Source organism: Falco peregrinus, chromosome 6 (assembly GCF_023634155.1).
Source record: "Falco peregrinus isolate bFalPer1 chromosome 6, bFalPer1.pri, whole genome shotgun sequence".
Taxonomy (NCBI): domain Eukaryota; kingdom Metazoa; phylum Chordata; class Aves; order Falconiformes; family Falconidae; genus Falco; species Falco peregrinus.
The window spans coordinates 42,107,348-42,124,760 of NC_073726.1; the positions used below are offsets into that span (position 1 = coordinate 42,107,348).

General features: G+C 38.9%; 1 protein-coding gene across 1 annotated transcript in view; it reads left to right on the forward strand.

Moving 5' to 3' along the window:
• The window catches only part of NELL2 (neural EGFL like 2), a 150,278-nt gene that overhangs the window by 25,969 nt on the left and 106,896 nt on the right, over positions 1-17,413 (forward strand). Inside the window, exons 4-9 of the mRNA XM_055809010.1 lie at positions 7,729-7,902; positions 8,011-8,107; positions 12,030-12,102; positions 12,276-12,358; positions 13,418-13,546; positions 14,814-14,916. Coding sequence (XP_055664985.1) covers positions 7,729-7,902; positions 8,011-8,107; positions 12,030-12,102; positions 12,276-12,358; positions 13,418-13,546; positions 14,814-14,916 — 659 coding nt within the window. The remainder of the gene's footprint in view (positions 1-7,728; positions 7,903-8,010; positions 8,108-12,029; positions 12,103-12,275; positions 12,359-13,417; positions 13,547-14,813; positions 14,917-17,413) is intronic.

The window sequence follows — 17,413 nt, forward strand, 5'->3', positions numbered from 1 at the left end:
GTGATGTAAAACTCCCCTGGTGTCAGCCTTCTTTTCTTTTGATGAATTTTGCATGTTTCATCAAAGGTGTCAAAAAAAAAAAAAAAAGAAGATATTTTCTTTCTTTCATTCATTCACCGCTTTTCTAATGTGTGAGAAGATTCTGTGGGACAAAGGATTCTCTATGTAGAGCCTGACAGCTTGTCTGGGCTCTTTCCTTTATCCCAAAAGAGAAAAGTTCTTTGTTTCTGTTGGTTTGGGAGATTAAATTCTATCCCTGAGTGTGTGGTTGGATGGAAATGTTTGTAAAGCAGCAATTTTGTCTTGTACTCAGTTTAATGTCTTTATAATGTTGGGAAAGACCTGTTTCTTTAAGTGTTGGTTATAAGGGATGTTATTAAATTGATTGATGCCTTTTCACTATTGCCTCTGTTGTTTTGCTTCGGTTTAGTTTATGCTTCGTGACCGAAAAAAAAAATAATTGCCAATAGGATGTAAATTCTTGTAATGCACTCACCTTAAAACACCTTCCTATAACTTTATTGAATCGAGAGAGGCTGGCCTGTGTGCTGATGTAAATCATCGCAGCACCAACTAATCCAGGGTGATTTGGTTGGGAACTTGTTACAAAATGCTTGTATGAGCCTGAATCCTGTAGTTTGAATTGCGACTAGTGACAGACCTACTTGAGTAAGAGACAAAAATTTGTCCCTGCCTATGATACTGAAAAACACCACTGAAATAGTTTAAATATGAATTTTGACAGATGTCATTTTTCTTCTACTGTTGTTTGAAAGGGTTTCTATTAACAAGTAAATTACAAATCTGTGTTTTGTTGAGGGTAGGAGATGGGAGAAGTTGGGTTGAAACTGGATTTTGCTTTTACTAATATGTATATATTGAAAGGTTGTTTATTGTAGTTGCAGTCCTCTTGCTCTCCATGGAGAAACTTTGCGAGAAAGGGAGTGGGTTTTTACAGTGCTTGCTTGATCTGAGAAAGTTCTTCCCTCCTTGATTTTTAGTAGAAGAGGAAGCTTCAGATAGGCAAGATTGACATTAGTGGGGCTCTGTGTGATAGAATAAAATGGAAATAAATACATTGATAACCGGGGTTACTGAGGGAGATGGGAGGAATGAGAGCGATTGCTCAAAGGCAAGTATTATGTTTCAGAAAATATTTCCTAGTTCGGGAATTTGATTTCATATTCACAGCTTGAACGTGGACAACATAGACAATATGCTGTGATACCAGGTTTGAATTTTTCCCAGACCAAGCTAGCACCTTTTGGGAGAATAACTCTTCATGAAGTGCTTCAGGGAGGTCGGTGGGACCTTGGGTCCTGCTTCTGGCTCCTGCTGACCTTCTGCAAGTGCTGCAGGAAGGCTGGCTGGGAGCCTTGCCTTGTCATCAGTGGTAACATTAGGTGTCTGGGATATCTTGCTCTTGCGATGGACCAGGGCTCTTGGATTGTAGCACTGAAGTAGCAGAAGCTATGCAGACTCTGCAGGTGGGGAAGGCAAGATTTTGCCTCTCTGATTTAGGGGCATAGTTAACTGACCTCATATTTTGGGAGGTAAGCAGAGAGATCTCTCAGGTGAGAAGCAAGTTCTTGCCTTCAAAGCTAGCAAAGGCTTCCAGATCACAGTATCCCCGCTGAAGTCAGATGAGTGCTGCAAGATGGTGATAGAAACTATCTTATTGGCTTCTATTTTTGACTCACATGCTTCATTAGTTTGAATTGGGTACAGACACTGAGGGGAACAGGGATGAAAAGGATCTGAACAGCCTCACTTGCACTTGTTTCCTAGCCTCCTTGTCCACATCAGAGCATTGCAGCCTCGCTGTCCTAGCTGCTACCTTGTGCTGTGGCTTCTTTCTGGTTAGAGTGTAGTAGCTGCGCAGTAGTAGTCTGTGCAGGTGAATGTGTGTGGATGGTGTCTCTCTGCCCTTCCAGTTAGCTGTTGCCTGGCTGTTCTCTTCTGTGGACATTGCAGTGTGGAGGGTGTTCCTTGATGGGTGTCCCAGCATGGGGCTCTATCTCCTGTGCACATCAGGAATGCACCTTCCTCGTCCCCAGCTGTCCTCCGTAGCTATCCAGTGCAATGAACAGTGTTGTGCTGGAACAAAGCTGAGGTGGTTGACCTTTTTTGTGGTGGAAGAAAATAAACTGCAGAAGAGATGTAAATGCCAGAATGATCAGTAGCTTGCTGGCTGGGGTGCTTCAGAAGCATTTTCCTTGCACTGTTAATCTCTGCTCTGCCTGATTTCTAACAGGGACTTGAACTTTGTTCTTTTCCATCTGAGACAAGTGTCCTGAGGAGTGTAATTATCTATCTCTTCCCCCCACCCCTCAATGTACTAAAAAGCTTTGTTGGCAGTGCCTGGCCAGGGCTATGCTAGGAAACCACACAGTGCCCAGGCCTGGGCTGGAGCACTGGCCTGCTGTTCTTCATTCTGCATAATTGTTAGCATCTTCCTTGGCATGCTTTTGTCCCCTGCTATTAGCACCCTTGCAGATGATGTCGGGGCACAGTTTGTGGAGTATGATTGGCCAGGGACTGTTCCCAACAAGCAGTGTGGAAAAAGCCACCTGTTTTAAGGAAGAAGTGTGAGAGAGCACCCATCTGGGTATGAGTTGCAGTGGAGCACCACTGTTAATATTTGTCTTCAGGACCAGGGAATGAGCCTTCTTGGCTTTATTTATTAGGATAGGCATAGAACTTGAGATCAGCTTACTGAGTTTAGGTTGCTCTTGTACCTGACTTTTTGATTGATGAACTCTATATAATGGCAGAGCCTCCTCAGGTCAACCTGAGAGACTGTTTTTACTGTCCCATTGTTTGTGCACTCTGTTTTGGTATGGGAGATACCCTCTTCTGATTTTGACCTCTCTTCACTTGGGGTCTTTGCTTTCAAGTAGGTAATAACTGCTGCATTACAGAATATTTGAGAAAGTCTGTCAGAGAGTTTCAGATTTGCTCTGTTTGTGTCTCATTTTAACAAGCTTTTAATCTTGGACCCCGCAAGCCTTGCTGTGAGAATGTGTTTCTATCAAAAGTTTTGGTTTTAATGATTGAATCAGGATTTTTGGACAAAAATATCTTACATCTGAAAATTCTTGTCTGGCTGTAAAACTACATTCAGCAAAAGAAAGGGACAGAAACTAAGTTGATGGCTTTCCTGCTCACTGTGCACTTGCACTAAGTGCTACTAACTTACCCAGGAAAGTTAGGACCATTTTTTTAATTTGTCTCTCCCTGGCAAAACCGCCAGTCACCTCTTGCCTAGGTAGAGCTATAGTCAGGGAAAAGGGCAAAGCCAGTAAGGCCAAGCAGTAGCGTCAAGTGAGAGAGGGGGGACTAGGTTTTTACAGGTATAGTGCAGTTGCCACTTGGCATTTAGGATCCATCTGGGGATATTTTGATACCATATTGTTCTAGGGGATGAACCAAGCAGTAAAAATGCCTAGTTAATGTTTCAGAACACTTTAAGTGTTACTTCCAAATAGAAAAATAAGGCTTACGCTCCTGACTGCCCAGTCGTCATACAATGGAAAATAGCAAATAACACATCACTGAATGTGGTGGCTGTGCGGCATGAATTGCTTTTACATCTTCATAATCTACACCGAGCAGAATTGCTTACTGCTGCTGTAGCCATAATTTGCAATGAATAAGGTCTACTGAGTAGGATCTCTTTTTTTTTTTTATGTTTTATGTAATTATACCTAACAAAAAAGCAAGAACTTCTGTATCAAAAATCTTCAGATAAAAATCTTTACAAGTAATGGAGATAAGGATTTTAATTTTTTTTCTTAAGTACATACTCCTGTTTAATTTTATTGGTTTTCCTTTTCTTAGTGTAGCTCAAAGAGCCATGAGGAACTCTTTTTAACACTATACCTATAAACAGGAGTGGTAGAAGTTTAAAAAAAGCCCCAGCCTGTAATAAATTCATATGCAGCAGAGATGGTATGTTGCCTTTAGCTTCTAAAATATTTGTCTACATGCTGTAAATGGAAGTTGAAATTATTATTGCCTGGAGTAAGAGTGGACAGCTATGGCATGAGTTTGCTGTGTGAGCAGGGATGCCAAATGAACAAGTGAGCAATCAAACCCTTGGTGTTACCTATGATGGCTGTCAGCTGGAAGGACCATACTTCCCTCTTCTCAAAGACTGCTACTACATACACCAGGACCACCTGATGCTTCACCTAAATCTCCAGCTTTTTGCTGTACACCCTGACTTAACAGTCTCCCCTGCACTGAAGAGGCCAGCCTGAAGAGCGGGTCCTGTGCAGGCTTGCGCAGACCACGTGCCCTTCACCAGGGATGATCAGTAGCAGCTCCGCAGCTGGGCAGATCTGCTGACTCTCAACTCTTATCCAGCAGTTGCAATAGATCAGTGCTGGGCAGCAGAGAAAACATCGCTGTTTTATCTCTCAGATTCCTCTGGGGCATTTGAAACAAATTTCTTCCTCTTATGAAGAGAGGTTCAGCCTTAGTCTACAAAAGGGATCACTGTCTGGTTGGTTTCCAAGCAGAGCGGCTGATCTTACAGTGGCCTTGGCTGTTGTCTTTGCAATGATTGTGCATGCACAGAGTGATCTATGGAGATGCAACAACCTTTTTTTTCCAGGTTGGCATTTACTTCTCCAAATGTCAAACGTAGTAAACCAAAGCACGTATCATCTCCCTGCCAAGTTAAATCCATTTGACCTGAAGTGTGTGTGGTTTTTTTTGGGTTAAAATCAAGTAGGCTGGTATTGATTAAACAGCCACAGAGATCATGGATATTAGTAAAGGGGGAAGCAGGTTCTGCTGTTGTACTGTGTTTCTCTCTGCGGTTTATTTTTCGTTCCAAGAGCTGTTTGCCTTTTGCAATATAGAAGAGCACCTTGGAGCTGTTAGGAGAAGCAGCAGTGACTTTAGCAGTGGGACTTTTTTGACTGCTGCTCTCCCTGTGAGGGGTGGGCTGGGCTGATATGGACAAGAAACCAGTGATTCAGCTGACGAGGTTCCCCTGAAACTTCAGTAATGAGATTCTTGGTTAGGAGAAGACTGCAGTACAATACAGTTGCTGTTTCCTTTGGGAGTAAGTCTTTCAGGAACCAGGATCACCCTCTTCTCTCTTTCAAAAGATAAGTAAACCTGAGTGTACAGGGAAGTGTAGAGTATTTTTGTCACTATAAATGAGTATTTTTTAAAAAAAGTATTTGTTAATGCTTAGCTTACTTTCTCAAAGACTCTTCCAAACCTTTGGAAAGCATGTACCCAAGTGTTACAGCCTCACAGATAGCACGAGAAGCCTCACTGTGGGTAGACTTTGCATTGCCACCTGCATGTTTGTCAGTGCTGAAGCTTGTCCCATCTCCTGAAATTCACGAGACTAAGCCAGAGCTGTTTAAGTCCAGGCAGTTAAACAAATATACAAAAGTGGACTAGCAAGCAGAGTATTTTGTGAAAAATGAAGTGAAAATTATCCACTTCATTTCCCTGTGTTTCAGTGTCATGGCGTTAGTTCAAGCTGAAGGCAATATTGTTCTGGCTGTCATTCCACTTGCTTTTCTATTTGTGTTTTGCTGTTGCCTCTACAGATTATTAGTAAACCATAAATTACTCTCCTAATAATTCTCCTAATGTCTATTATTTTCTTTTTCATTTTGATGCATGTTTTCTGTAACAGTAATTTGTTAGTTTACAAAATGGAAGAACAAAAGAGATTGCCTGTGGATCTCAAAACAGTGCGTTAATCACAGTTAAAAGAAAACTCTGAGTGTCCACAGGTTTTGTACCTCTTTGTGTAGGAAGATTTCCTTGCTTATTGCAGCATCATTGAATGTCACCGTCCTCTTTCAGCAGTTCTTAATTCCTGAAATTTTTATAGTGATGTCTTCTTTTTATTGGGAGATCCGTGTTTCATTCTCAGAGATTTCATTCTTTGATCTGCATAAGGGGCAACGTGAGTGTTCACTTTATGCCTTCTGTAGTGACTGTCTACTGGTATAGTTTGTTCCCGGCCTGCCAGCATTTCTGTGTGCTGGCATCAGTTCTGCTATTGACTTTTTTGAAAGAGTAGGAGCTAGCTGTTGGTTCTACCAGGGGATAACGTTTCAACATATCCTTGACTTTCTTTTTTCAGATTGTATCTGCAGCTGGGTGGAGGCACTTAAAAATTGCTGGAGAAGTCCAGTTCTGTAACATTCCCCTTCTCTGTTAGGCTGAGAGTGACCTTATTTTTATCCTTGAAGCCTGAGTTATGAAGGAGGTTATTAAGCTGACTGATGTCCTGCCACTATTGCCCAATTTTTTTCCAGCCAGGCCTTCAATTAGTTTACAATTCTTGCCAATGCAAAAATTATTTTCAGGCCATGAGGAGGTAAATTATCTGAGATTATAAAATTTATTGCTGACTTTAGTCAAATGCTTTGTTAATACTGGGAAGGAAGAAGAAATTGCCCTTTGCCAGTTTTGCAGAAGGACAGTTGTTTTGGTGCTGTTGCTAGGCCTGTTCTCCTGTGAAACACCCTGAAGGAAGGAGATATGTGCAGTGAGCCCAATCCTCCTCCTAGGGATAATGATTGTACAAGGTGGTTTTGATTTTTTCCTTTACTCTTTAAAACTGCAATCATTGTCTTGTCTGTTCTTTGATATAGATAGCCTGTTAAAGTAAACAACATCACCATAAGGCACGTGTGCACTCAGATTACATACTGTCATGCCTGACTGCAGATGTGGCAGCAAAAATAGACAAAAATGAATTGTCCATTCTCCCAGTTGTGCATCTTGCCACACACTATGTTATTTCCCTTGCTCTTTAGCTGTAGGTTGCATGTGATTTGTAGAGAATCTCCATTTCTGTTTTTCTTTCCTTTTTTAAGAGTTTTAGGAGGACACTTTACAATGAGAAACTTAGAAGACAAATGCTTTGTCAAGCTTGTTCCCAGAAGAGGTTCAATTGCAAGAGACAGGCCTGTCTGACTAAGTGCAGTTTGGTTATGGGGTGCTTTTAAAATTGATCTGTGGAATTTCATCAGCAAAGCTTGTGTTTACAATCTGCAAATCTGGTGTATAGTGCGCTTAGCTTGGTACAGCTGCAGTGCTGTTTTTTACTATGTATATATGCATATCCATACATGTGCATACATTTCCATACATGTGTATACATATACACACACCTACCAGAAATACACATACTTGTTTAACAAAGCAAATAAGTACACATGCATACATTGTTCTGGAAAGCTAGCACTTCTTGAAAGAAACTTTTGTGTTTCTTAGGAGAAATTTCATTATGAAAAGTGAAAAGAAAGGAAAGGTCTTGAGTTCTCGCTTACTTCCCTGGTTGGTAATGGCCAGCAATGTCCCTATTGCAAAAGCTGGTGTGTTTTGTGCATTCATGCCTTCAGAATATCTTTGCTCTGCTTTCAGGATATGAGGCAATTGTTCATAATAGGTTAATTGTATTTCCAACCAGGTCATGTTATGGAAAATAGTTTTGCTAGAAGAAAAAAATATTTGTCTCAGGATCTTGTGCACTTACGTGAAAGTTGGGGCCTGCTATTATGTGTTATTGAGAAGAAGGATGCAGTGCAAATCTGAAAAGTGTCTGCTTTCATCTTTGTACCTCCTTACTTGTCTTTCCCCGCACTTTTAAATAGATCCTGCATGATAATGAGAAGTTGTTATGTAAAATGTTGCTGTGCTGATAAGAATGGTTCATGACATGATGATGCATTTATGGTACAGGTACCTGGAGCTGGAAAGCAGCGGTCATCGAAATGAAATCAGGTTGCATTATCGTTCAGGCAGTCATCGCTCCCACACAGAAGTATTCCCATACATTTTGGCAGATGATAAATGGCACAGGCTTTCCTTAGCAATCAGTGCCTCTCACTTGATTCTACATGTGGACTGCAATAAGTAAGTAAAGAGTATTGTTATATAAGATGATGTCACATTTGGAACATTCCAGCTTTGACTAAATTAAATGATAACAACTTGGGATTATATTTTGTCCTTCCTTTTCAGAATTTATGAAAGAGTTGTGGAGAAGCCCTTCATGGACTTACCCTTGGGTACAGCCTTTTGGCTGGGACAGAGGAATAATGCACATGGTTATTTTAAGGTATGCATTCCCTGAAAGGGAAAGTGCGAACTTAAATAAAAATGATTAAGGGACTGGAATATCTTTTATATGAGGAGAGGCTGAGAGAGCTGGGATTGTTCAGCCTGGGGAAGAGAAGTCTCAGGGGGGATTTCATCAATGTCTATAAATACCTGAATGTGTGGGGGCAATGAGGATGAGGGATCCAGACTCTTTTCAGTAGTGCCTGCTGACAGGCCAAGAAGCAATGGGCAAAAACTGAAACACCTGAAATTCCATCTGAACATAAGAAAACAGTTCTGCTGTGAGGTTGGTCAGAGTAAGTCTGCTATGGAGATACTCAAAGCCATTTGGACATAATCCTGGGCAACCTGCTGTGACTGATCCTGCTTGAGCAAGAGACTTGATGATCTCAGGAGGTGACTCCCAGCCTCAACCAGTCTGTGCTTCTGTGATCACAACACAGTTCTTGGGGCTGTGGTGTGTTGTGTATCTGATGCAGTGAGCTGTGTTTCCATCAAACTGGACTTCACTAAATAAAGTTGTAGAGCTAGATGCATAGAGTTCAGTGTCACCAAATGACAACAGCAGCCTAAGACAGGGAAAGGTAAATGTCTGAGTGCAGCAGAGTTCCAGGAACAGTATGGTCAGATTGTCTGTTTCATAGCTAGATGCTTTTTGTGTGTCCCAGAACACTACAGTTTAGGGAACTCCAATTTCATTGCCTCTGTGGGATTAAGATTTCATCATAATATCTGCTCAGCTCAGAAATGACTGAGATGACTAGCATCAACGAAGAGAGTGCTTTTCCCCCCAGAGGAAGAATATTTGTACATGCTTTTTTGCTTACTGCTTCTGCTTTAACATGTATATATGGCAAGCACCTGGTCTATAGCAAGATTGAAGAAGTGAATGCTGTGTCAAACTGGAGTGTAAATTTTGATTACTATGAGTCCATTAGGTAGCATCATTGGTCACAGTCGCTCTCTGTGGTTTGGCCTCAGTCTTTGGAACTACTTTAACAAATGATGGCATCCCTGTGGATGCATTCCACACTGCAGTCCCATTTTCCTCCCAGTAGGCATCTTTTTATTTGAGCTGCAAAACAGAATTGATGTTGATCACAGACCCAATCACTTTTTAAAATATGGCCTGCTAAATCTTTTTTTCAGCATAAAACACTTTGACCATGGTTTTCAGAGCAAATTTTGGGCTTTTGTGCTAAAGTAATTTTTTGCGTTTTGAAATACTGCTTGCTATACTTAAATGCTAATTTATATCCTTGTTGTGTATGAAGTACAGAGGTCCAGTGGGGCGCTTGGATTTGAAAACTGAAGCGTGATATTTGTCTTTATTTTTCAATTCAATACGTGTTTCCGTTTCCTCCAAAAGCCTAAACAAGCTGCAAAATTATATTTCTGGCTTAAATAAACAGTTGACTACCGGAATAAAATTGGATTGATTCATTGCTTAAACTAATCTCAGATACATTTCATTTATTCCACTTATAATTAATACTTTTAAAAATATTTCTTTTAATTTTTTCTGCCTTCTCAGTTTTTGACTGGATTATATTCTTCATTTTGCCAAATCATAGTTACTGCAAAGAAGTTCATTAGATGCAGAAAAACAAATACTCCAGTAGTGGACTGTATTTTTTTTTTTTTAGTTTTTGTTTCTTTTCAAGAAAGATAAAATTAAACAAGCTAGATGGAGAATTTTGCCTCAGTTACAAATATAAACCAGCTTAATAGAAATACAGAAATGGTTAGCTGTTAAAAGAGCATCAATATAGCCAAAATATACTGTGCTAAGTGATTTCTCCAGCATAATATAGTACCAATGGTAAAACTGCATCTGAAAACTTGACACTGTTGTATAGGACATTCATCAGTTTAGAAGATGAAGACTTTTAACGCTTCTTAGTGTTTTGGAGAGCTTGTATTTTTAGACACTCACTGTGTGACAGCTCCTACTGATCTGTTTTTGAGAGGTCCAGGTGCATAGCTATTTCTGAAAATCAGGCTGCTTTGAGTGGATTAAATGCATTGTCCAGAGGGGTCAAGGTACTCAAAATCATTAGTCACTCTGTTATTTGGCCGTATTTGATTTTGAGCCTAATACTGCTGCACTAAACCAGTGTGTCAGCAGGCATATTCACACTGGGATATATTTGTACCTGTTTCACTTTAATGTCTGAATTCTCGAGAGCGTGATTCTGGCTGTCTGATTTCTGTACTGTGTAACTTCTCTTATTAGCTAGCATCCAGTGGTGTGTTAATTGAACAACTAGGTTCTTTAGGAGCCTGTGCAAAGCCTCTCATGTGCTGTCAGGAGATCCTGATTCAGGAGACCAGGTAGGCTAGGTGCCACAGCTCCCTGTTTTTACTTTGGGAGAATGAGAAGAAACCTGGATTCCTGGTGAGTGGCAGAGTCCAGCTCACATCACAGATGATCAAGGATGAATAAAGCTCCTCAAATACTTGCTTAATAGCTAAATCATTTGCATATTTGTCTGTGTGTTCAGTAAAGTGTTTTAACATTGAATGGGTTGGACCCTGCCATACCTCCTTTTCATGAAAATGCTGTAGCTTGGGTTGCCATGAGTTTGAACCTGATGACACCAAGGAAGGAAGGGAGATGAAATTAATACAGTGAGCTTTTTGGTGTGCTCTTTAAAGAGGTCTTTGCTCCTGACTTCCAGAACACATGCAGTGGGAGGTCCTGACATGGAGCCCTGCCTCAGGCACACCTGTTTTTTTCACTGTTAGCTAATCACTGTGGCTCCTTGTGCAGTGTGGGGGAACATCCAGTTGTCCTGGATTGTAGCTTTGTTGTTAAGGGAGAAAGGTAGGCATGGTACTGAAGTACCCTCTTAGTTACCCTCCAGTGACACCTGCTCTTCTCCTGTAAGTCACTTAGGTTGTCAAGTTACCCCCAGTCGTTCACTTGAGATCAAAATTCTGGTTCTTTGACTTTGCAACATCTGTACTGAATGCCCTGTGCATGTGGATGAAATACGGACTTACGCATTTAGCTTGCATTGTGCTCTTAGTGTCGTGAAACATTATGTATATATGCATGCTGAAGCATGTTGTAATTATTTTGCTTTTCCTCATAAGAAGGAGTTTTGGAGATGCAGGGAGGGAGTCATGGGTGAAAGGAACATCTGGAGTGAATATGATAGGATGGCTCACTTTGAAATTGCGCTTTGGCCTTTGCTTTTAGAGAGCAGCAAAGTGGCTACTAATTATACCTTAATGACTAAAGATGCATATAAATTCTGCCTGCAAGCATGGGATCTATTCTTCTGGGTGAAACTGGCCCTTTGCAGGTGGCATAGTTGAATTTCATGCTAAACTTCCCCCAAGTTCTTGCTAAGGTGCAGCTCTGCAATTGTGTAGCAAACATGTAGTTTCTCAGCTTTCTGCATGCTTTATGGAAAGATCCCCTTCAAGATCGTAAAGGGTTTGCATGAATGTGTTTTTCCTGACTCAAGTTTCTTTAATCTTCACTTCTATTTGACAGAGCTTAGCAAAAAATTTGCATTTTATTTAAAAGAGTGTTTCAAAGTAACTGAAACTGCAGCTGGTTTTCAAATTACTTTTAAAGGTCATTTTCAAGCTTTTCTGCAATGGCTAACTAAAAATAACGGTGAATTCAAAACAACCGAACTCTTACCAATAATTACATCTTGACATTTAATCCTGTGTCTTTAAAAATGATTCAGTATGTCTGTATTTGTACATCTATCTATTTTATTTTCTGTTTATTCTTCAATCATTGCATTGGGTCTGGAGAAGAGGCTGTGTATTCATAAGTATTGTTTTTATCTGGCAGTTTTTCTGTGTGGGCTTTAGTGTTTTACATGGTGAATGGAAAACACAATTTTGACAGGTAAAAATAATGTAACCCCTTTTTTTTTTTCTCCACTTATATATAGGGCATAATGCAAGATGTGCAATTGCTTGTCATGCCTCAAGGATTTATTTCTCAATGCCCAGATCTTAATCGCAGTAAGTCTATTAATTCTTATACTATAAAATGAAAGGTGTGCTCTGTACCTACTTTCTGTCCTACAAGGTTTCTTAAAACCATGAGTTTCCATGTACTGGTTTTCAGCTTTGACATGATTGAACCTATTGTTAATACTTTTAAAAAAATTAATATACATATTTTGTTACTCTAGCGTGCCCGACTTGTAATGACTTCCATGGACTTGTGCAGAAAATTATGGAACTGCAAGACATTTTAGCCAAAACATCAGCTAAGGTAGTGTTTACTGAGAATCATAGCATGGGAAAAATGAGGACTTAGGTTTTAATTGCTCTTTTTAGATTATTTGTGCATATATGGGTATGTGCATGTGGGTGTATGTGGAACGTCCCTGCATGGTATATTTATACGTTTGTATTTCTATATCTGTGCCTAGTGTCTATACATAAAAATTCCCAGTTTAGAGAGCTTTATTATGTTTTAATATTTTTATAGAATCATAGCTTTTAGTAGTAAACAGAATCCAAATCCCTGAGTTAGGAAAGGGCTCATAGATGTTCAAGCTCTGTCTATTAGGCTAACAAGTCAATAAACCTAGAACAAACTAAATTACTGTGCTTAGTGCTTATTGCAGCAAGACTTACTGGTTCAAGACTTTTCTAGATTTGAGCTGCCAAAGGCATGTTCAGACAAAATACATGCAAGACAATGAATTAGAAATCCAAAGCAGAATTTTCTTCTTTTTTTTCCCCCTAGAATATCACACCAAAGGCATTCATGCTGGCCAGTGAACATAGACTGGTCTTGTGGTTTTAAATGTCAGTTCTTTAGATGTCTGATGGAATGCTGTTACCTGGCTGATTTGATACACAAATGTTAAAGATGCCTTGGTTGAAGTGGAGAAAAAAAATTGATAACAGGTTGATTTTGAGCTTTACCTCCAATTTTGCCACTCTACTCAGATTCAGGTCTTTTGTGCATAACCTAATATCTGCGAGTAGTTTATGTAAAGCAAGATTCTTGGTCAGTTCACACATACAAAATTGAGAAACCAGGGGCCATACCCATCTTAACCTACTCTGTTTCATGATGTTCCTGATGTTAGAGAAAGATGAAGTGCATCATGCCTTGCTTCTTAATTTCCATCTCTGAATGGCTGATGGTTTAATCGTATTGTATTTGACAATAATTGTTTTATTATCTTTGACTGCATTTCCCATCATGTATTCTCTCATCCACATGCTTGATAATAAGGGGGACAATTTCAATCATGTTTATATTAATGTGACAACCACTTATAAATTCAAAACTTTTTTTTGTGAATTTTATATACAGTTGTCCCAAGCTGAGCAGAGAATGAACAAGTTGGATCAGTGCTACTGTGAAAGGACCTGCACAATGAAAGGCATGACTTATAGAGAGTTTGAATCCTGGACGGATGGCTGTAAGAACTGCACTTGCATGGTATGGCTACTATTTGAGTGGTGACTCAGGAACTCTAGTGTTTCCTCTGATTACAGTTTTATTGAGGCAAATAATGAGAAAACTTCCAAGTGTATGCTAGGCAGTAAAAACAAAGTGTTAGAAAACCTGTTCTAAATCTAAGGGATATTATTAATAAATACATTTTCCTATTGTTTCAGTAGTGCCAACATGTGTAGCTCTACTATATTTCATGTCACCATACACAGATGTTATGCAGTATACTTAGGTGTCATATTATTCCCATGCACTGGGTTGCATTCTCTGGGTAATTAATTCCCTGCTTTTCATCACTATAAACACAGACATTCTCTTAGCAAATGATTTAATAGATTCCTTGTGTCTGATTCCCTTTGGTTGCCTTTGGTTACATCTCAGTAAGCAATAAAGAGGAAAATGTCAGGGTCATATGCATGCTCTGTTATATCGCAAATGAAAAAGATTTGTTGCGTGGATGGAAGATTCCCAAAGGTATCACAATTCCAGAACTGATTGCAAGTATCCTTTCAGGTACCAGACTATGGCATCTTTGTTACTGTCCATACACGTAAAACTCATTAATTCCATTTTAACTCATTAAATGCCTAAACCAAAAGCCATTAGAAATTAGTGGAAAAGCTGCTGTTGTCTGTACTGTACCTTAGATTGATTTGCTATCTATAATTTGCTGAATGGTTCTCCTCTAACTTAATATGATTTTGATCTTTATATTTCTGGAGAGATATTAATTTTCTTTTTAATGTTCTGTGGTTGATGAGAAGATGACTTAGTCCATGGTATCAAATCTCCTTGATAGCTATTTAAAATTTAGTGTTAAATGCATTACGTATTTTTGTCTTAGATTTTTCTTGCAGCTATGATATTATTACCTTTTAGAAGTGTATTGTCTCTTATGTAAAAATCAGAAAGCAGAGTATTGTTCTGTGAGGTTGTTATTTCACGGTGATCTGTCAATTTGCTGCTGATTGACAGAATGTTTTACCTCCAAATAGGTTTGCCTCTAAAAAAATTAAATATTTATTCATTACCATTTCAAAGAACACATCATACATGTCTAGAAGATTGTATGCATGATATTCTAAAGGTATAGTTTCTGTTCTTGTTATTAAAATAAATATGTTAAAATGTCTTTTTGGGTGTAGTTAGAGAGTTCATTGCAGTTAAAAATAGGTCTTTAAGTTCCTGTGTTTGAGAACATCTCTGCTCTTGCTAAATATAAGTACCAGTTAAACACCTTTTGTTCTTCTAGAATGGTACTGTGCAGTGCGAGGCTTTGATTTGCCCCCTCTCTGACTGCCCGCTTAACTCTGCCCTGGCGTATGTGGATGGCAAGTGCTGCAAAGAATGTCAATGTAAGTTTTACTGTGGTGCTTCCTTCTAATGAGTATTTTGAAATCTGTAAAGCAACTGAAGCTTTCTGTAAACGTATCAGGGAAAGAATTGGTCAGGGAATGAAATAATTGAGTTGAGGAATTGGGGAACTTAGACTTCTCTGAAATATTTTGGGAAATTGATAGTCAGAAGTTTTCAGTTTTTCAGGTGTGGATATTTTGTTTTATTTTAGTGATTTTTTTTTTTTTTAATGCATAGACATTTTATCAGTGTTTAAAAAGAAAAGAAGTTATTTAAGAATCTTTTTGCAGACTTCCATAGTCTATCTTTCAGACCAAATTGCTAGAAATTCAAAAATGATTGCCTGGTGTTTGTTTTGACCAGTGTTTCTAACACCTCTACCACAAGAAGGATGTACTTTCAACCTTATGCTATAGTGCTAGAAATGGATGTTCAGATTTATGATTCTTCTTCTGTAATTAAGGGAAGAGAAAACTCATACTAGACCCAAGAGACCAGCAAAACCCAGGCACCTAGAAATGTTCTTTTGCAAAAGGTCAGACAGAATTATGCAGGAAACTGGATAGAGGTAATTCAATATTGTCATTTAAGACAGGTGATTACTTTTTGGTTTTATAGCATTTTGATTTTGTTGCAGATAGGGCCAGAGAAGGGGAATTTTAGGTTAATCACTATCTAGATGCACTTTACGTAATATTTCAGGTTGATTATGGATGTGTATTACATATGTGATGGTTATTTATTTTAGGCTATGGTGGAATCCATTCTTGAAATTAAGCATGAGATGCACATGCTTCTTTATTCTGTAAATATTGAGATTTTTCTGTGTGGTTTCATCAGTCTTCTGCTGCTGTGTAAAACTCCTTACAGAGTATAGAGAAATATATAACTGGTTGAAATGACGTGTTGTAAGATAAAATTCAGGAAGACGTTTTGTACTCCATTGATCTTGCTCCCACAGGAGTTTATTAATATTTAATTGTGTTAAAGTTACACAAACCATCCCATTTTATGAAACCTTATTAACTTACTCAAGTAGATTAATTCTAATTGAGAGGAAATGAGAATTCAAATACTTTTTTTTTTATCCAGCTACACAGAATTTCAATGCATATTAGATGGCTCAGGGATGTGAGATGTGTGGAGTTCAAGCCTCTGTTTGAATCTTTGACCATGTTGGCAGAGTTTGAAAACCTGATCCTCTGAAGTATGTTTTTGGAATGCGCTACCTGTAAGAGTTGGGAATTCTCCATCCAGATGTTAGCGGGAAAGTGGTCACATCATATGAATTCTTATGAAGTTGTTTTTTATTGGGAGTCTTGACAAAGGTCAAGAAATGTGAATGAACTTATGGACATTGACCTTGTCATAAGGCATTGCTGCTTACTCCAATTAAGATGCAGTTCTGGTGCAGCACACTGTGAAGTTTACTCTGATATTGTCTTTTTGATATTCTTAATACTATCAAAAGTCTTTTAGCTTCCAGTGTTGTTAATTTGATGGCAGTACGTGATTCAAATTATACCTAACATGCACACATGTAACTCTTGTGAAAAACTCCCCAAAAATGATTAGATCAAAAAATATATATATAAATTGCTTTTGAAAACTTATTCCTAATTTCAGTAGGTTATTTAAAATGCTTTTTTTTTTTTTAAATAAAAAAACCCACACAACTTTTAAAGTGGCCAAATCCCTGGAATGAAAGGATGGAGAGTGTAAATTGGAGTCCCATTGACAAGATAGTTAAATTCCAGTGAAAGAGATTAAAGAGTGGAAGTTAGAGGCAATGGAGACTGCAGGACCCTTACTTATTCTCCAGGCCGGTTTGGTGGAAATGCTGAGTTGTCACTGAGTTCATATATATATATATATATATATATACATATATATATATATTATATATATATATATATATATATATATATATGTATATGCTAGCTGTATCCTGTCTTCTTGGTGTCTTCAGCTCCAGGTCTGAGCTGATTGAGGTCAGTATGCTTGATGACCACAGTTCTTGCTGGAGGGGTCAAAGCAGATTTCCTCCATTTGGATAGATTCTGAGAATAACTTTTTCATTTTCAATTCTTAGAACAGTATCAGAGGGTGTAGCATCTGACTAAATAATGCAGAGTGAACACAGATGGCTTATAATTGGGAAAAGATCTAATTAGGGTTTGTTGCTCACAGAACCACTAACCTTAGTATTGGACATTTGGTCATAAATGCTGAGAGAAAGTGCTGCCTAACACACTGTTCTTTAGCTGGGTTTAGTGCTTGCTTCAAGACAAAACTTGTATGGATATCTCTGTGTCCTTCCTGGTATTTGTGGTACCTTATACCAGGTGATGGGCTGTTTCTGCCAAACTGTTGTGTGAGTAGAACTGCCCAGGCAGTGGTAGCTGTGTCGGCCCTGTGGCTGCATCTCACCCAGTGCTGAGTGCTTCCCTCCATGCTTCTTGCTTTCTTCTGCTGGTGTTTGAACAAAGCCACCGG